Below are 20,915 nucleotides of genomic sequence, written 5' to 3' on the forward strand. Positions count from 1 at the left end.
ATAGAGCCTCCTAGTGCAACTACTACAACTACAATTGGAATTTCTGCGACTTCAACTACTTTCACAAATGCCTTTGGGAAGAAGAGAGCTAATGTGGTGACTACCCCCAGCACAAATAGAAAAAATAAGAAAAATAAAACAAAAGAGACTCCTCAGAATATGCAAATAATTTTGCCAGATCAGCATATATCTCTAGCACAGCAAAAAGCAGATAAAAATAAAATAAATGGAGAGCCAAGAGGTGGTGGTGCAAGTGGGAATAGTGATTCAGATAACTTGGATAGCACAGATTGCAATAGCGAAAGTAGCAGTGGAGGTAAAAGCCAGGAGTTGAACTTCACAATGGATACAAATTCCTCTGAGCGGCGCTATGCCTCATTGCTTATCCCCTCTCAGGAAGAAAAAACAAGCACCTCGGCTTCAAAAACACCAACGAGGTGAGACTGCCGTATTGCTTCCCTATTGTTTCACAGGCTTTTACCTATGCCAATGTAAATTTTCTGTAGCTTAAGTTTTACACCAGCTGGTACATTCCCAAAGTCTTGAGAGATTGAGTTTGCTTTATTTGCGTAGCTATTAAATAATACTGTCATGTTTGTTGAATGCAACCTCTTTAAAATGGTAAAGATAAGATTTTTTTGGCATTGCTGGCTAGTTTTTAATACTATTTTAGCAAACCAGCCAGTTTTCTCTCTGCGCTGTTTAAGCATCTATGTTGCATTGTCAGCTTCATTAGAATAGATTTTCAAAGTGAGTATGCTGGGAGTTTAAAAAGGAAGTGCCAGCTTTACTTATAATCTATTTACAGAAGCGGTTTCATTAGCTTTTAATTGTTTTATGGTTCATCATTAACAATCTCTTTGTTTTAAGGAGGGAAGAAGTTGATGACTCTGAGCACTTCACCTGCCAGGTTGATGGCCAATTTGATTTAACCTTGTCGAGCCAGAGGTGAGAGTCAGAAGAACTCGGTGAATGTACAGGGGCCACATGAATGGCTTGGAAAATCATTCAGTTGCCAGGGAATGACCTAGAAACTTTTATAACACCAGTTTCTAAATAGGTCATTGATCTGAGTCAAAAAGCTTAGATCCCATCTCTATCTGTAGTCTTTGCTTATTTTTACATATAAGTAGTATGAGTCTGATCCTCTACAGTTTTCTTGTTTCTTTTCTTTTCCTGTATTAAGGGAGGGGAGAGGGTATGGGGGTTGATCTGCAGGATACCTGGCTGACTGAGAACCCAGCTTCAATAAGAACGCAAACATGACGGGATCAAAAAGGGCAGCAAGCGAAAGGGCTGTTGCCAGACTGACTGAGGCACTTGTCTGGGAGTGGGAAGAGAGTCAGGATTTTCTTTTTTCTTTTATTTTTTTGACCCAGATTAAAGTTACGTGCAGAATGAGTGGATTTGTCAGCCCTTGTGGTTGGGGAGTGGGGGGTGTGTTTTGGATTACCCTTAAGAGTGTTAGAAATTGGATTTTGCCTATGTTCTGTTTTATGAACGTAAATTGTTTCTGCCTTGGACCTTTCGTCCAAGGTCTCTAACAAAAGCCTTGGAAACCTGTGCAGTTCATTAACTATGCTTCTGTTAGATAAAGTACACCTAAGAAACAAGACCGTATATAAATATCAAAACGGGGCTAGTATATTTTATTAAATTCTGCAGGTGCTCTTTGGCTCTTGCACTAGTCAGACTTTGTCTGAAAATAATTTCTAAATTTGCTCTTCCTGAATTCCTCTTCTCTTTAGTCATAGACGTGCTGATGACAAGGCTACTGTAATTGAAACTTAAACTCAGGCTTCATAACAATGCTTTTCTGAAAACATACCTAGACATGTTCAGACAAAGCAGAAAAAAGCTTTTGAAGTCTACTCTGGAATCGATATCCCACAATGGACTTCGTTCATTTCTTTCATATGCATTTTTTCTTGTTCTCTTTGCCTCAATCTTACAGTTATCTGAGAACAAGTAAAGTTCTCCATAGAACTTTCAAATGCCTTGGGCAGGTGTATTATCAGAGAGCTAGAACTTACTAAGGTAAAGAGAGAAAATGCTGCCATTTTAAAAGGCATATTGTCTAAACGTTGCTTTTCATATAATCAGTACGCTTTGGTTACTTAAACGTGGATAAATGCCTGAAGTTTGTATAAAGTGTAGTATAAACAGTTTGCCTGCAAGAAGACACAATGAACATAAAATGCTGTAACAAATAGAGAATAAAATGGATGAAGAAAAACTTGCATATGGTAAAGAGGAGTGATGCTTAGCAGGATAGCTGAAGCATGAGGTCCTCTGTAAATTTTCCAGCTATGCATAGATTTGCTGGGTTGAATCACATAAGGCTAGTTTTTCAATGACTCGTGAACATTGCTGCCTATGTTTCAGTGCTGCAGGTGAACTTGTGAGCTCTCCATGCTGCTTTTTTTCACCTCCGCATAGATCAGTTAGCCTAACAAGAGATTGCCAATTCTCTCTCTCTTTCTCTTTTTCTCTCTCACCCAAACTTGGCGTTGTTTGTATCACTAGACTATTGCTACAGCTCTATTAGTACAGGTAATGATACTTGGGCATCTGTTTCCAAATTGATATCAGTGGGACTTAAATACATAAATATGCTCAAATATCCGTGTCTCAGTTACCCATTCAGAAAATGGGGCGTGAGGGGTAGAAGCACTTTCCAGGAATCTGTAACAATGTGAGCTGAAAAACAGATATTTTCAACTACTTAGTAAGAAAGAGACGTTATTACCAAAGTACCTTTTCTTAAAAAGCTATTCAAAAAGGAGAACACAGTATAGACACATAATCAGGATGTGCCTAAGTGGCTGTGTACTGCCTCTTATAAACTATTTTAATCTGATGTCCTTAGTGCTTCTGGTATTACTTCATTCAGTTCAGTGTTCCACTTTTTGGAGGAAGGGTATAGGCTGTGGACTAAAAGGTTAAAAAAAAAAAAACAAACCTATCAAGTCACCCAAGTTGTTCCAGGTAGAAAATAAGAATGAAAACACTTCATGCTAGTAGTTTTAAGCTGCAGAAATATATACTGTAATGCTGTCATTTTATTCTGTAATTTGTAATCGCACGTTTCTGTTCCCAGACTTGACGGTGAAAGTCATTCAAATTCTTTGTCAACTACTTACAAGCCTGTTTCCCTGCCTCTGACCTCTCCAAATGTAAAGCTGAATCTGACTAGTCCAAAAAGAGGCCAGAAAAGAGAAGAAGGCTGGAAAGAAGTGGTTAGAAGGTAAAGACTTTAATTCTGTGTTTGAAAACTGTGAGCTTTTTAGCTTGTAAATTATTCTCCAATATAGAAAGTCCAGCATGCTTATGTAATTATTTAATTGTATAATTAATTTATAAAAAATCTACCCCCCTTACTCTTGCAGTGCTGTGAAAACAAATTGCAGTCCTAATTTGTAGTAACTCCTCGCTAATTTAACGTCAATATGACGTGAACATTTTATTTGGCACAAGGGTTTTCTTTACCTGTGACTTCAGTGGAGTAAAGGATAAGATAAAAGGGGGGATAAGATAAAAGGGGGAGGGAGCAGATGGCAGTGAAAAGCCCCTGCAGCAGGTGATTGCTTGCACATGAACTAAAGGCAGGGTGGATGTTAGTAGAGTAGAGGAGAGGTGGATGATCTCTTAAAGGCTAAAATTCATTGTGCTTTGGGCAGTGACCTTGATAGCTGATTCCATGGAAGATTTTGTCACCTTAAAGTGAGTGCTAGAGGTGCAATTAGATTTAAAGATTTTCTGTAAAGCAAACTTTCCCTTTGAAAATGTACTGGGTTTTATTATATGGCCATTAACACCTCCCTCAGTATCTTTTCTGTAACCTTTATGATGTCTGCTACTTGTAGCTAGAAATGATCATCTCGCTTTCCTTTTTTTGTTCTCTTTATCAAAAAGGAATACAGCATGAACATACAAGTGTTAGATGCTTTGGGTGCACTTAAGATGCCCTCCTGCTTTTGTGTTCTGCAATGGTAGTGTCCAAATATGCTCATTTTAGAGAATTTTAGGCTATGAGCAAACAACGTAATTGTACAGAGGATTTAATGCATTCAGATTAGTGGAAGCCACAGACTGTTCTTAATAAAGGTTAAAAAGGCAGTATAATCTGAACATTTAAGCGTTTGAACCCTTAAAGAGTTGGTTCGGTCTCTGCCTTTTGTTGTGTTCGCAAATGGGGTTCTCCACTGTGACATGGCCTTGCTAAATGTATGGTTGCAGACTGCCCACCACTCGATGAGTCGTGCAGGCATGAAACCATTAAACAGACAGCTGACTTTTCCAGGGCTGCACAGACCCCATCATTGACCCTGGAGCTGTTCCATCTCTCCTCCTGGGTCTCCTGAGTTTCATAGACTCAACTCATCTGCTTGGTTGGGTATTGTCTGCTCTTCTGCTGGAGATGGTAGGGTTCTAGAGATGACATCCAAAACCCGACCTTTCCTCATCCCTGAGGAATCAGGCCTTGTGTCATAAAGAACGCGTCCATAAAGTGTTCTGCACTGGTGTTTGCTATGCCCTGACTGATCAAAGCATGCGTCCTGCCAAAAAAGAGCTTTTTGGCGACTTTAGATGTATTTGCAAAATGCTCGGGAGCTGCATGCCTTCTTCTCCTAAAGTCTTTCCTGATCTCAGCAAGAATTCTTCTCCTCCCCTCTCCCCATGAGTAACCCCCTGGCTAGAAGGGATGTCTATCAAAGAAGTAACCAATGAAAACATCCCTTCTGCCCTTGACAGGCAAGTAGGCAGAGTTTTGAAAGACCCTCCCCCTAGCAACACTCTGCAGCCAACACCAATTGAGCAATTTCAGCTGCAGAGAGGAGGGCGCTGCTGTTCGGGAGCGAAAAGGTACTGTTTTGGGCACTTCTCAAGGTAAAAACCATTGAGCTTGGCGGGTAGGGAGGGAAATGGCAGTGGGTGATGGGTGGGCAGGGGCCTGGGCACTGGGATGAGCTCTCCTCATGTCTCCATGGATGATGGCATGGGGGTTCCTCGTGGGCTGAGGTGGAAGCAGACCCAAGGTACGGATAGGAGCCCTGTGAGTGATGTGGGCGTATTTTAGAAGTTAGGTGACGATGGAAGCTCTGGTTTGGGGAGGTAGTGACTGCGATACCTAGCTTGAGAGAGGAGCCTTGGGGCTGGAGGGGGGAAGAAAGCCCAAAGCATGAAACAGCCTTGGTAGGAGAGCTGGGTGCATGCTCTGAGGACCTGGTTTCTGGGGATGGGAAGGGTTGTAGCATGCTCTCCTGGCAGGATAGGGGGAAAGAAAAAACACCTTGGCAAGATGAAGTGATGCTTTAGAATGTTTTCATGTATTTAGATGTGTTCAAAATAAAATGGGTTTCCTTTAAGTCCTATTAAGTGAGAAACAATTTCCTGAGGATCAAGTTACTTAGAAGTTTCCAACAGAATTCCACTGGAATAGCTAGGTGAAGCTGGCAGCCTTTTCAGGGGGTGGGGGTGATTTGTACAGTGTTCAGAGGTGCCTGCACTGTGATCACAGTGGTTTCTGAAACCCCTTTGAATCCCCTCTAATTGTTCAGTGTTGAACTACTGCACATCACTGGCAAGCTTCAAAGTGGTGTATGGGCTTGAGAGGGTCCAGCCTTTAGAGTCTGGGGACAGTGGTGGCCCAGAAGGACCTTGGCTGGGGTCTGGATGCAAGCATAGCTCGTGTTCAAAGACTTTCCAGTACTGTGTGCCTGCAGTGACCCACCAATACCATGTGAATTAGAAAAATCATAAATTGACTTATTTCACTGAACACATGGGTTAGAGTATTGTGGCCTGACGGTGAACCTGCTTCTGAAAATCTGTGCTGCCTTCACAGTGGCTTCCAGCTGCTCCTTAAATCACAGCACTGCACAATTTAACCATCTGCCATCCACAGTTGTGTAGTGTCACCGGTAAGATCTCGAGGTCTGAGAGAGGTGGATACTAAAAGCGTTGTGAATGCAAGCGGTATTACAGAGCTGATCACTGGGAAAACATTGGAAAACCACCTTCTCCTTGCTATAAACCCTTGCGACAAACGATCAAAGTAGCTAAGCCATGGACTTTTATATTTGAAGCAGCACTATTTATGTAAATTTAGGTTGATAAGCTAAGGATTTGTCTCACTTTGAAGGTACACAAGATAAAATAAAATCCAAAAGTGTTTCTGAAGCAGTGTGAGGCACATACACCTGTGTTACAACAGTGGTGGAATAAATGCTTCTGGATAATCCTCGTCAGGTACTGAGGATGATGAGTAATTTGAGTGGGGGGGTGTTAGGCTCCAAAGGGTGAAGAAAATAGCAGAAAACCACCTGTCAGACAGGAAGGGATTTTTGTATGCCTTTAAAGTTTGAATACATTTCACAGATTTGTGATCTTTGTGATATAGGTCAAAGAAATTATCTGTCCCAGCTTCTGTCGTATCTAGAATAATGGGAAGAGGTGGGTGCAACATCACAGCAATTCAAGATGTCACTGGTGCCCATATTGACGTTGATAAGCAAAAAGATAAGAATGGAGAGAGAATGATCACTATAAGGTACAGTATCTAGAAATGAAAGTTTTGAGTTAGTCCACAATGTCATTTATTAAGAAGTTTGTTTGCTTTTTAAGACGGGACATATTTAGCTTCTTGGTACTAGAATAGAACATATATTACTGCTGCCAAGATATGCTGAAGGTCTACTCCTTCAAAGATAATCCTTAAGATACGCAAAAGCCAAGAAATAACTTATGGGAGTAAACATGCTATAGACTTGCAGATCAGTATAAAATTGAGGCTACAGAATGTTGCACAAAGTGGGGTTTTCCTTTGCAAAAGATAAATATGTTTGTATTTAACCTAGGGGTGGTACAGAGTCAACACGATACGCAGTGCAGCTCATCAATGCCCTTATTCAAGATCCTGCCAAGGAACTGGAAGACTTGATTCCTAAAACTCATATAAGAACACCTGCTTCGAGTACCAAATCAATCCATGCAAACTTTTCATCTGGAGTCAGCACTGCGACTGCTTCAAACAAGAACTCCTTTCCTCTCGGAGCACCGCCCCTAGTCACATCGCAGTCATCAACACTATCTACTTTCCAGCCTACTAACAAACTAAACAAGAATGTTCCAGCAAATGTGCGCTCATCTTTTCCGGTGTCTCTTCCTCTAGCTTATTCGCACCCTCATTTTGCCTTGCTGGCTGCCCAAACTATGCAACAGATCCGGCACCCTCGCTTACCTATGGCCCAATTTGGAGGAACTTTTTCACCTTCACCAAACACTTGGGGACCATTCCCAGTGAGACCAGTTAATCCCGGCAGCACAAATAGCTCTCCAAAGCATAATAGTTCAAGTCGTGTAATATTTTACAGACGGAGTCTCCTGGATTAACTACTTCTAGTTGTCCCATTACTGTCTCTTCTGTAGCTGCTTCCACCCAACCGCTGTGTGTAACCAGTAATCGGACTCCGTCTTCGGTCAGAAAGCAGTTGTTTGCCTGCGTTCCCAAGACGAGTGCTGCAGCAACAGCAATCTCAACTGTGACGAGCACCTGTAGCACTCTGCCATCAGCTTCCTCTGCCCCCCCAAACAATGGGCAAGTGCCCACAGCATTTCTGCCATCTAATGCTCCACAAACGCAGCATTCTGCACTTAAAGCGGACTCTTTCTCGGCTGTCTCAGCACCCAAAGAGAAGGTGTCAACACCAGACCAGCCCGTTGCAAATGCGTGCGCACCATCTTCGGTTGCAACTAGTTGCAGTATGTCAGCTAGTAGCAACTCAGGAGTCACCGAAACTCGCCCGTCGAGCAGCCCTGCACTGCTAAATAATGTCCAAGATGAAATACTGCCAACCAGCATGTCGGAGATCAATTCTTCCATGTCGATGCCTTTTTCATCCAGCTCAGAAACTGCTCCTTTAAGCTTAACGTCACCCAGGTCAGTTGTTGCAGATAATCAGGACAACAGTAACTTACCTCAAGTAGCTGTACCAGCACCTCGAGTTACTCACAGGATGCAGTCCAGAGGTTCTTTCTATTCAGTGGTACCAAATGCAAACCTCCATCAAGATCCTCAGTCTATTTTTGTTACGAATCAAGTTCCTTTAACACCTTCTCAAGGTCCACCCGCTGCAGTGCAGCTTTCATCAGCCATGAACGTTATGAACGGTTCTCAGATGCACATTAACCCAGCAAACAAATCATTGCCTCCTACCTTTGGGCCAGCAACGCTCTTCAATCACTTTAGTAGTCTTTTTGATAGCAACCAGGTGCCAGCTAACCAAGGATGGGGAGACTGTCCACTCTCTACCCGAGCAGCAGCTGACCCATCTTTCACTGTTCAGTCTACCTTTCTGAATAACTCTGTGATAGGACACGTGGAAAACGTGCATCCTGACAACTCCAAGGCTCCTGGTTTCAGGCCACCTTCCCAACGGGTTTCAACCAGTCCTGTAGGTAAGTCACTAAGATCGTGCACCGGACAGAATTCTTTCTCCAACCATTACACTTTGATCATCTCAAACTGATTGAGAAGTAGTTTACAAATGACAGTTAGAGAATACTATTGTAATGAGGATGGCCTGTTTTTTCCAAGCACTCTTTAAAAATGTTGATGATGATTTTTTTTCCTCTTTTCTTCAGCTCTTCTAGGATCTTAGATGTTGGGAATATTGCAGACGTTGCATTGCTTGTCTTCTGTAAGACACAGGAATGCTTCCACCTGTTTGTAGAGTTCAGGGTAGCATTGATTTTAGCTTTTGGGTTGGAATGGAACATAGGGTCGGGTGATACCAAACATAAAACAGCAGGGCAGGACTCTTGACAGGTTCCAGCTGCAGAAGTGACTGCAAGCAGTTGTTCAATATTTTATCTGAGACTCCAGCTTGACTCAGTGAGGGTAAACTCTCTGTACTTTTTGTCTCTTGATATGGCTCTGGAATTTTAATAAGCTTATGTTGTGCTTTGGGAAATTGGTGTGTTTTATTGCATGGTGTGTTTTATTAGGAAGTTACTGTCCTTCTGCTGTTACGTATAGCAGTTCAGGCTTATTTGCATTTATTTGAAATGGGTTAGGAACACTCACAGTGAGCTCCCTGCCCTTGCTGTGCTCTGCCTTAAGGATAATTATCATCTTAGCATTCAAACTATGCTGCAGACAACTGGCTGCACCCATTTGGCTGGAAGGGACCCTCAAGAGATCTAGTCTGTGCCACCCTGTTCTCCCCTTCATTCTTGCCATAATGGCTTTATGGAGCCTTGAAGCTGGGTAGCTAGAGAGCCTTGCTTTGAAGTTGTCTTTACCCTGGCAGTGTATGGTAGATATTTGGGTTAACGCTTCAGGACTTGAATGCTAGATTGGGACAAGTCAAGTAGTTTGACTTTCAGACTAAAGGAGAATGGGGCATTTGGACGACGTGGTGGTGAGGAAAGAAGATTTTCAGCATTCCCAATCCTCTCGGTTGATTTACAAACGTGCAGGACTTCTGAAAACCAGAACAATTCTCTCTGACTAGCTTTAACCACAAAACTGGGATGTTTGCTATGACTGTAGTTTTCTTAATAGTTTAATTTGGGCTGTATAGCTCTGCAAAGCAAGTGAATACCTAGAGCTCTTGTGCCATGTCTAGTCCCAGCGCAGTAAGCAGAACCAGGTGTAACTAAGACTGTGGAAGGTAAAGTTACTGGACCTTGTTTATCAGAAAGGCTGCTAATAAAAGAATTGCCAGACCCTCATCAGCAGACTCCAGAAACACTTTATGTTGGCTCAGCTTTTTCTCTGCAGTGCTCTAAACTGGGAGTTGGCTGTTACTGGAATAACCCCTGGGGAAGGAAGCTTATGGCAAATGGGATCTGCTGATTTTTCTGATAATCGCATCCTGTATATACAAAGACGGCTGACTGGGAAGTCCCGTAGTAGCAAAAAATGTTGCTGTTCCCTTATGCTAAGGTCATCTGTTTGTCATTGGGAAAAATTTCTTGGTCCTTTATATATCCTTAAATGACTGTAAGTATTTAAAAGGTAGTCTAAATCTGTTTCTTCCCTGAGTTAGGAAGGTTAGGTAGATACCCAAGGAGAGCTCACGCGGTTGACTTTGGGGAGATAAGTGTGAAGTTCTTCTCAAGTGAAGCACAAAAATATTTGGACAGAACACATGTTTTCTGAGCTGGAATTTGATTAGGATATTGCAAAATGAAGAAAAACTGCAAATAGGTAGATGTGCTGCTAACGTTCTGCCTGGCAGGAGGTCACTGGTTAGTCAGGTCTTTAGTTGGTTCATTTAATGTCATTCTACTTAATACTGCTTTTGATGACCATCGTTTCAGAATCTAAGTTGTGTGTCACACAGGAGTAGGAGGGGTGTTAGGGGAGCCTGGGGAGACGGGGGTGTTTTGAAGGTGTGATGGTGAGGAAAGGACCGGGGACGGTAAGCTGAGGACCTCTCCAGTGCCTTCCCTTGGAGCATAAGTGTGGTCCTGTGGTCTGTCCACCCATCTCATTCACTGCCTCTTCCCAGGGGAACAGACCTTTCCGTTCAGCTCAGCCCCTGAGGTGGATTGAACTGGGGACTACCTTGGCTGTTTCCATAGGGTTCAGTGGCAGGTTTTATGAGATTTTGAGAAGGGGGAAAAAGGCCAGTCACTGCTGGCTTACGCTTTGGCCAACAGAAGTGCGATGGACAAGGAGCAGTCTGGGCCTTGCCTGGCAATTCAGTACACTTCTGTGTGATGAGAGGGATTAGTAATGGCTATCAAAGCAGGTGGACACCGATCTTCTAATCTCGGCTGTGCCTCTACACCTGATGGAGCAGAGGTTTGTCTTTTGTGCCTGTCTTGCACAGTTGGGCTGTGGCAAATTTTTCCACAAATCAACATCTCTTGGTGATCACCTCTAAGCTAATTTGGTGGAGATTCAATATAATTTGATTGTGCACTAAACCAGCGTTTTCTTAACAAATTGTCACTTCAGGGTGGAGTTTGGGTGCTACGCTTTTCCTATTCATGGGTAGGCTCAGTTGTGGCTTGAGTTTTCTCTGATTCACTGGTTCCTTTGAGGCACAGGTACACGTGCAGATCTCCTCACCAGCTGTGGATCTGTTCTGGAAATGGCCTTTTGTCTCACTTACGTCTTTAGATCTCTTGTCCTAGCAGCTTGCAGATTGAGGGCAGACTTAGCCCAACCATTTGGGGAGGCTGTAGAGAAGACTGGAAGAAGTCTATTTGTTACTTCTTTCCTCTGCATTTTGAGAAGGGGTTTGAGACCTTGCTCACATGGCATTAAAAGTTATCACAAACTTGAAATATGCCAGCTTAGGAAGCAGCACATGAGTATGAAGTTGCATGAAATGGCTGGGATCCCTGTTTTACATGGAATGACCAAGTCTTGCAGCTATTTCTCTAAAGGTGGAGGTAGCCCTTGCAGTTACCAGTTTCTGCAGAAGTGCCTGGGTGCTTTGATAAACTAAATTTTGAGCAGGTTTTGTGTGAGATTGATACACCAGTCTCAAAAGCTCGGTTATACTTTCAGAGCATGATGAAGAGTTTGAATTCATGGCCCAAGTAACTGTAGAGTACAGTATTGCAAAAGGTTTTGGTATTACAAAACCCTATTTTGTTGGTAAGTACATAAATAGGAAACTCATTACTGAAATCAGGATTCTGTAAGTCATTGTTCATAGAAGCCATTTTTAATATTGAGCAAAAGTTTTTTTTTTTAATCCACTTTTATGAAAGTCAAGATAATGATAAAAAGTGTTCTTTACAACCTGAAAACTGACTACTCTGTTGAATTTGTGCATCTCTGGCTGTCACACTTCCTTCAACCTGTAGAAAATACACAGCAGTGCTGAAATGGCCTTGGCTGCACAGTCATTGCACTTTGAAAGCTGTGTACCCATCCTACCAAGCCACAGCTGGGCATCTCCCTTCTGCAGAAGAGCTATTTTTGTCATAATCTTTGCCTTGTTCTCTGTTTAGGAAACCAGCAGTCCCCATGGGCAGCAGCAGCTCTGTTATCCCTTCTGTATGGGGCAGAGACTCAGGATCTTCAGTGGTTTGTCAGCCAGCTGGAAACTTGCTTTTGATGTGTGGTGGAATTGGTCACCATAGGGGCCTTTTAATTACCTCTGAGTTGACTTTTGCGGATGGAGGGTTAGCAAGAGCATCCCATCAGTAGCTCCATGGCAGATGCACAGGGGGAGCCCTTAGGTGGAGGTGCTGCAATCTGCTTACAGTTAGGCTCTGTGCTGGAGGCCAGACTGCAGCTCTAGACAAACGCAGATCAATCAAACTGCGTTTACAGGCAGCCTGCACAGGCATTAGCATCCTCCTTAGCCTTGGAGTCTTGCACTTTGTGCTGTGACAAACCCTGAAACTCTCCTCCCATGCTCAGGTTCCCTCGTCTGAACACCCCATGTTCTGTTAGTGGTGGTGATTTATTTCTCCTTGTCTGTAATGGAGACTTCTCTTTTTTAACCTTTGGGGTAGGGCTAATGAGAAAAATACCTCTTTCAAATCCAGTGAGTCATTTCTGTCCATGTGAGCAGGTTGGATTGGGCACTTCCAGAAGCAGTAAATCAGGTTGACTTGGTTGATAATACTGTGGGAAAAAGACCTGGCTTTCAGGAACAATGAATCCAGGCGATGAAAGGTGCACCTCTAGTCTATGACCTAAGGTATTGCCTGTCACCACTGCTGTTTGCAGACTGCTGTGGTGTAAGTAGGTACAACCTTCAACCTTGCTCTGCAGCAATAGAGGCTGGTCCTGGTTGTGGTCATTTTCAAATGTTTAAAAGGTTTTGAAACTAGTCTTGTTTAATAGGCCCTTGAAACTAAACCCAAAACTCAGGTGAACATATGGCCATGCCCGTTTCTGCTTTCAGGTAATAACGTGTGATAAGAGCTTTTACAACATTTTGGAAAAGTACTTAAAAACTTTGGCTTATTAAAAAACTGTAATTCCCCCTTGCTAATAATTTTTGTGGGACTCTCAACTTTCTCTCCATCTCTCCCTTCCCCTTATGCATCCCTGTAGAAAGCAGCCCCCTCACCTGTTGTGCTGTGCATCGTCAGCCTTGTTTCTCTGGACACAGCATGCTCGGACCAATCTATGTGTGAATGTACCTATAGGATGGCAAAAACCGTACTGCAGCAAACTACTTCTCTGGTGCCGGGTTCCCCTGGGACTTTCAAAGAGCCCTTTATCCCTGTTTGGCTTGCGTGGCTTTTTTGTAAGCAAAGATCCTTGCCACTCCCAGCTTTCTCCTTTGCCCTCCCTACTAAGATCATTTCCTTTCAGTGACCAAAGGGATGGCTCTTTTTGTTAAAACTTCAGGCCAAAACAGAGAGCGTACAGAAATGCCTTCTGTTGGTTTCTAAGGGAGAATCGTGCACCTGTAAAATGAACTTACCATGTGCAGATACCCCCGAAGGTGATGAGATGCTTTAATTATATTTGGAGCACTAGCTCTCTCTGGTGCTTTGAAGCAGGTTCCCAAAGAGAGATACTTAATCAAATTTATGTTTATTTCAGGCTTACCCTCTCTAGATCCATCCAACAGCTCTACAACTTCTTCTTCAGGTCCTTTGACAGGCTTTTCAGCAAACATACAAGGAGCACGGGTTTACCTTCAAGGGCCAGCGCCTGTTGGGACTCCCAGCTTTAACAGACAGCATTTTTCACCACATCCTTGGACAAGCGCAACAAATTCATGTAGGAACTTCATGGGTCTGTCTTAGTTAACTGTAAATTCATAGCTATTGTCTTTAGTAGATTTGTAACTTGAGGGGAAACTACCCAGTGATGCACAAAATGCTTTCCAATTGCTTTTAGCAGCTGTGAGAATGGCCTGCAAATCCCAAGCTGTACTATTTTGTGGTTTTTCCCATGCCACTAGTTCTGGTAACATTACTAAAGGCATATTTGGGCAAAAAAAATCAGTCATCGTAGGCTCTGAGAGGAGAGGGCATGAAGCTGTGGGGGAGTGGAGGTGATTATACCAAGCTAAAGATTCCCCTCTAAATAGTATGAGTGTAATATTAGGTGAAAATGTCATGTTTGCCATGGTTTGAAGTTATACTTGCCTTCTTTTTTTTTTTTTTTTAAATTGGGATTCTGGAATTATTTTATGTTACTTAAAAATGCTCCAAAATCTTTACGCATCATCTGAGGTAACAGTGGGGTTTCCTCCTAATGGGAAGAACATGGAAGTAGCTTTACAGAAAATATGGGTCTTTGATTCAGAATCTTAAGTGAAGAGGCTTTTCATGTCACTGCATGCAACTTCATTGCCACTCTGAGCTTAAGAACCACAACATTTAAATGGAAGTTGGATTTCCCAAGAAGAGTCAATGACACTTCTGAAGTTGGTGGGACTTAGACTCTTACGTTACACATGTGGCTTTGGGAAGCTGTCTAATTTCTCTTCTGCTGGAAGTGGTGGATACCAAAACCAGGCTGTTTAGATATTTATGGTATTTTGGCTGATGTTTTCACCTCTTCCTGAAACTCTTCCATGTTTCTTATTCTTTCTTGTAATTAATTTAGATGTACTGCTATGTCATGAGAATATCACATGATTCTGATGGCTGAAAGCATTTGTATTATAATGTTGATTTTAGAGTTAAAATAAAGTCTAAACAGAATTTCTGTGAAAGACTTGAAGAATGCTTGCCAAAAAAAGCCTTTAAAACCTTTTTATCATTTGCTTTGAGATAATATTGGGGGGATGGAGCGGGTAGCATTTATGCTCACTAGCTTGTGTGCTTTGCGTGTAATTAAGCAAGAGAAATATTCTTTTCAGCAGGTGAATCTCCTATTCCTTCAGTTTCGTCAGGATCATCTTCGCCCCTTTCAGCTGCTTCTGCACCTTCTAACTTGGGCCAGCCAAAAACGGGTAACACCAATCAAGATCGAAAGGTACCCCCTCCCATCGGGACAGAAAGGCTTGCTAGAATTCGACAAGGAGGATCTGTCACTCCTACACCCTTAGGAACCAACTTCACGGCTCCTGTTGGTCATAGCGGTATTTGGTCCTTTGGAGTTAACAGTGTATCTGGTAAGTCTGTTGTACAGCCTGGGGTAGCCTAAAGAAACTTTTAGGGCCTTTCAGAAGTATAACATTTGAAAAGAAAATTGGGGAGGAGGAATAAAGTTCCACAGTCTGTAATCAACTTTCATCTAGTACGTCCTGAAGGGAAAACTGGTGTCAGTGGTTGGGAGAGTGCGTATCAATGAAAGCCCTGGGTTTTCTCTCCTAATGTAGGTGGTTCTCACCCAACCTAGATTATCTGTCAACGTACACTTGTAAACCCTGAGAAGAGTTCAAAAATTTCATATTAAGTCTATTGAATGATACAGAATTTAAAAAGTAAACAGCTTTTATCTGTTAAGGGGGTCCATTTCCAAGTCTGACCCTCAGCCTAAAAGGACAACTGCCTCTGTCCAAGTTTCTAGCTTGCTTTCCATTAACATTTTTAAATGTTAGTTGTGGTGCAGCTAATGCATCCAGAAACATATAGTTGTGGATGCTGATTTTTGCATTGATCTCCTCATGACTCCTGGGTAGTATGGGGTAACTTCTGTTCCAGGCAGCCCCAGTTTCAAAACAATGACTTTGAAACACTGAAGTTTTACGTTCAGTTTCCTGATAGTTTGAGGTTTTTGTGGAAAGGAGGAGCTGCAGCATTTGAGGTGTAAAGCGTTTCCATTGGTAACTTTAAAGACAAATGTTTAATAGTCCTGTATTTGTTAGTATTTTTCGGTGAAGCCCTCCATATTTTGGTTAACTTAGTGTCTCAGTATTGCTGTGTTTTTTTCAAGAAAAGCTTGTATGTGCTCACAATGCTTGGAGGTTTATTGGATCTTAGCTGTTCTGCTGTGGACACCTGAAACTTGCAGTTACTAGTAGTCCCCATTATCTGCACACTTGTCTGGAGGATCAAGATGAATGTACATGCGGATGGCATGTGCCTGGCCAAACTTCCCTGGCCTCACCAGTCTCTCTTCTTTAAAAAACTGTCATAAGTGTAACTTTTTTCTGTGTTCCTATGGTACATGAGAGGATGTGGGAGCTGGAGGGAAAGAAAGTGTGTGTGCATGTAGCCAGCCTTATACAGTGTTGCCTGCTGCAGCTTCCCTGTGAGAGGCCTTGATGCTACAGATAAGACTTGTGTGTTTGCATTGTCTATAATGGGTTATTAGCCTGAAAACGGCAGGTATTTTCCTGCTTTGCGTAGGCTGTGGAAGGTCTGCCTTTGCTCAGAGCAGAGCCCTAAGATACCTCTGCGGCTGTGTGCTTTCAAGGAGCCCTTCGATGTATGTAGGTGTGTGCAGCTGCTGAATTCTACACCAGAGTATCTTCAATGAATTGTAATCAGCCATTTTCAATCTCCTCCTTTCCAGAAGGCTTGTCAGGTTGGTCTCAGCCTGTCATGGGAAATCATCCGATGCATCAGCAGCTGTCGGACCCGGGCACGTTTTCTCAGCATCAGCCAATGGAGAGAGATGATTCTGGAATAGTGGCTCCCTCGAATATTTTCCACCAACCTATGCCAAATAGTTTTGTGGATTTTTCTAAAGTAAGTTACAGAGGGTTGGATTTAGTCTATAAAATGACCAAGACTTTGTTGTATCTTCTGTTCTGCCTGTTTACACTGAACGTGTGTTCCTCTTCTACCATTGCTTGCCTCACCTAGTCCTGAACCTCCTTTAATCCCAGTTCTGACTAGAAAAGGTGCCCAAGCCTGGTGGTGCATTTAAACAAAACCAGAATTTGTAGATTGCAGGTGTTCTCTTGTCAAGTAGCTGAATGCCTCCATCGCTCTCCAGTATTTCCTTTCTCAGAGGCTGTCGCTCAGAAACGTTTCATAAGGCTTGCTTAGCTCTTGAGGCTGATTAAAGGTTTGCTTAATGCTTTCAGTACAAATCATGCCTGTGAATACTACATGCCTTTCGTAAGGAAACGGCAGGCTGAGAGGACCATTTCTAAGTCTGTTCCTTTTATGTCAACGCTGGAAAGTAGCTTGAGGCAGATGGATGTAGCCAAGCCATAGTCAGCTCAGCCACCACTGGAGAAATGTCCAGGACAATGTGCTCGACAGCAGACCTGCTCACAGCATGTTTCAGAAGTAGCTGTAGCATGTGCTCTTAGGATCTTCTAAATTGCAGAGCAGGAATCATTCAAACACGGGAAAGAAGTCTCATGATTGCAAAAAGCTGCTCTGTAACTTGCTCTTTCTGAACTAGAAGAATACTTTAGATGGCCATTAGTAATTTATAGAAAATCTTCAACTTGGAGTCTTGTAGGCTCAAGCTGTATACAGGTTTTGCTGAAGTGCAGCCCCTGGCTGCAGCCCTGCGTGCACCAAGGTTATCGCATGCTGCAGAGGTGAGAGGAGGGAGCACTGAGATCACTTTGTACAGATACTGTGTCTGGCTTTATGGGGTCATCTGAAAGTGATGTGCAGAGGCTGCTGCATACTGGTGAGGTGTAATTTCAGAAAAATGGGTAAACTGACTTGAATCTCAAGCTCTGAAGAGCCACCGTATTCCATACTCTGCCTAAGGGTGCAGCAATGCCCTGTTTCTTCACAGTGCTGAGATATATCTGCCAGTAGGTGAACGTTGCGTATGGATGTGAACTGCCTCTGTCATCTGGGCAAACGTGGTACTATGGTCATCCTCCACTACCACTGCCTTCTTCACCAACGGTGCTTTCTCTTGTTCCCTCAGGGCCTACCGATTTCCATGTATGGCGGCACTCTAATACCCTCGCATCCTCAGCTAGCAGATGGCCCGGGAGGCCCCCTCTTTAACGGGCTCCATACTCCCGATCCCGCCTGGAATCCCATGATCAAAGTTGTCCAGAACTCAACAGAATGTACTGATGCTCAGCAGGTAGTGTGGCTGCCTTTTTCCACCTTTGCTTACCTGGGGTTTTTTACAGTGTTGTGCTTTGTTTTGTTTTTCTTCATTTTTAGATAGGTGACATTTTTTTCAGTTGTTTGAAACTAGAATTGAGATCGTTTGCATGGCTTTTCCCCTACAGTGCGTGTGTGTGTGTTTATAAAAAATACATGGCGCTATCTGTACCAAACCTTTCAGGTAAAATAAGCAGCATTTCAAGACTGCTTAGCCAGGTAATCAACCTTTTTATAGGTGAGAGGGTTTATATCCATACTCGGCATCTTGCAGGTTGTCAGTCAAACCTTGGTCAGAGCTGAAGAGGGCTCCCTGCCTTTGGACAGTCTGGTTGTATGTTGGGGGGAAGCCTTAAGCTTGCCCTCTAGAGGTTAAACGCTCTGTTAAAGGAACCTTTATTTGTTTTCATAATAGACTTGTCTTTTTATTTCTTGCTGTAGATTTGGCCTGGCACCTGGGCACCTCACATTGGAAACATGCATCTCAAGTACGTCAACTGATTTAAGGGGGTCTATCCTTTTTTAGCCTTGTTGGGAATCTTTATGATCTTGAAGAACCCTGGGGATTTTTTAATGTGCCTAACTAAGCGATTTTCTGTGGGCTGTAACAATGGAAACTTGATTGCCCGTTGTATAAGAACAAATTGATTTACCTATACAAACTGATTCTGTTCTGCAGTTAGTTTAGCCATTTTGAACTTAAAAATCAGACAAAACTAGTGCTTTTGGCTAAACGCTACTGAACGCTCCTTGTATGCAGCAGAGAACTAGCTGATGACATGATTTCAACCTTTTAGGGTGGTAAATACATGTATGATTGTTTACATACTTAAAAGGAAAAGCTGAGTAAATTTCATGTCGTATAGTGGCTCTACTTTATGTAGCCTGTATTAATGTGAAATATTTACCTGAATATTCAATAAAAGGCGAACAGTATTTATAGGTTGTGTGTGAGAATTTTGGAAGAGGCTGTATGTTGTTGTCATCGGTAGCTGCTGCCGTGCCCAGCGATGCATCTTTTCAGGGTCACGTAATTAGCACATGGATGCAGTCAGGGTTTGGGGGAGGGTTTTGATCCGCAGTCGTCTGTGATACGAGGTCTGCTGAGTCCTTCCCCTTGCCAGTTGTTAGCCTTGTATTTTTTGTGTGTGAACACAGTTGTGCATTTTTTTTTTTTCCTTCTGGATTAGTTCTGCTGCTTCTAGCACTCTTTTTCCAGGTGGGTTGCCTGAGAGATCAGGTTTTGTTCAGGGGCTGGAGATAAGGGCTGAGTTGACAATGTGGCAATTGATGGCATCTTAATTTGCAGAAGGTAAATAGGTAGCTCATAGGTAAATGCAGGGTTTTTTCACCTGACTCACTGTGACCAGCTGCCTAGAAGCAGATTTTAGGAAAACAGACACCACTTTCCCACTAGAGAAAAACATAATATATCCAATTCTAAGCTTCTTGTAACCCTTTAAATCTGGTAAGAGCTCCTCAAGTCCTTTCCGTGAGGCAGAAGGAGATTTTTGCGTACTGCTTAAGATGAACATTTGTTCTCTAGCCAGGTGCAGAAGTTCTCCACTTTCTGCACTTGGACTATGCTTAGTTCTGCTTTTGCTCAGTGGCGATGCAGTAACTATACTGAATATCCACTCCTCAAGCAGATAACTACAGTGCATGTATTGTCCAATCTAATGGACCACTTTCTGTGGTCCCTCAGATGGAGACTTCTCCACCTTCTCCAGACAAATCCTTACATGCAACAGCAGTTGCCCCAGGAAAAGCATGAGGAAGGAGTACTGAAAACCCAAAGTGCACAAGCAATATCCAAGTACCGCAGGCAATTAAACCTCAGAAATGCTACTGGATGATCTATTCAGATATTTTTCCTAGTATTTGAGGAAGAAATGCAAAAAAATTGAACTGCTGCTGTTCCCTGATAGTTCAAATGCCAGAGGAGAAACGGTCGTATTAACAGTAATTGTATTGAAAACAAATTGTATTGTAGTGCAATAGGTGTTTGCTCTTGGGGTGAGTTGCAGGGGAGGGGCCCCTCCCCCACCCCACCCATGTGGGCTCCATGGCTGTAACAGGCACCGCCACCTCCTCCTGCCCCATTTGGGGAGCCACCATCTCCCCATCCTGGAGGGCTGCAGCTCCACGCTGGGTGGCACCGTCTACTCCACCACGCCGGGGGTAAGACGCAACACGGGGGTGGGGTTGTCCCTTGAACGGAACAGTGGCCTCAGCTGCCCCATCCCTGCCTAATTTAGGCAGCTCCTTCCTGAGCCGGTCCCTTCCTGGGCTGTCCACCTTGCAGCTTGGTCCCTGGGGGCATGGGTGCCTGCTCTGGGCACCAGATCCAGGCAGGCCCGTGGGGTGGTGGCTTCCCTGGCAGCCCAGAGCTGGAGTGGAAAAGGGAACCACAAAGTTTTTTAGGAAGATGCTGCTACTGTCACTGCCCCACAGTACCGGGGGGAGCAGGCAGAGGCAGTGCCTGGTACTCGCACCGCTGGGGAGCGGGCCACGGGCAGTGCCACTGGGATGGTGATGTAGTGCCGGTCCCTCAGGGGTAGGTCATGCCCGGGCATGGCTGGCTGGAGCTGGGGGAGGCGCAGAGGGCTAGCTCAAGTCTGCTCCCACCCAAGTTCACCAGCCCTGGGGGAAGGTACTGGGTGGCACGGCTCCCTCCAAGGGTACCCTAGGCCTGCCCTCTTGCCTCCTTTCTAACCCCCCCCTAAAGCCCCTGGTTCAGCTGTCCTTTTCTTTGCTGTCTGTCCTTAGGGCAGTGTGTGCCCCCCTCCCTGAGTGGGGCATGTTTCAGCTGAGCTGCAGGTGCCCACCCTGTGGGCGCTGGCTCCATTGTGTGCCTCTGGTAAGCTTATCTGGGGCTGGGGAGCCAGGCCCTGCGCTGGCGCGGTGCCACGGCAGGCACAGGTTGCGTAACGTGTTTGTGGTGCCAGGAAGGGTCCAGCCCGCGCAGGAGCTCTGGGTGCGCTGCCGCCCTG

General features: G+C 43.8%; 1 protein-coding gene across 1 annotated transcript; it reads left to right on the forward strand.

Moving 5' to 3' along the window:
* Positions 1 to 4: 4 nt before the first annotated feature.
* LOC104080249 (ankyrin repeat and KH domain-containing protein 1-like) lies at positions 5 to 18,792 on the forward strand (the record flags this gene model as incomplete). Its single annotated transcript, XM_009582573.1, is given in 10 exon segments — positions 5 to 437; positions 3,101 to 3,247; positions 6,404 to 6,553; positions 6,861 to 7,363; positions 7,366 to 8,460; positions 13,535 to 13,714; positions 14,859 to 15,059; positions 16,406 to 16,581; positions 17,735 to 17,899; positions 18,364 to 18,792. Coding segments are annotated over 10 exon segments (3,110 nt in total), but the record flags the coding sequence as incomplete, so codon positions are not given.
* Between the last annotated feature and the right edge of the window lie 2,123 nt (positions 18,793 to 20,915).

The sequence above is a fragment of the Fulmarus glacialis genome, unplaced genomic scaffold (assembly GCF_000690835.1).
Source record: "Fulmarus glacialis isolate BGI_N327 unplaced genomic scaffold, ASM69083v1 scaffold36707, whole genome shotgun sequence".
NCBI lineage: Eukaryota > Metazoa > Chordata > Aves > Procellariiformes > Procellariidae > Fulmarus > Fulmarus glacialis.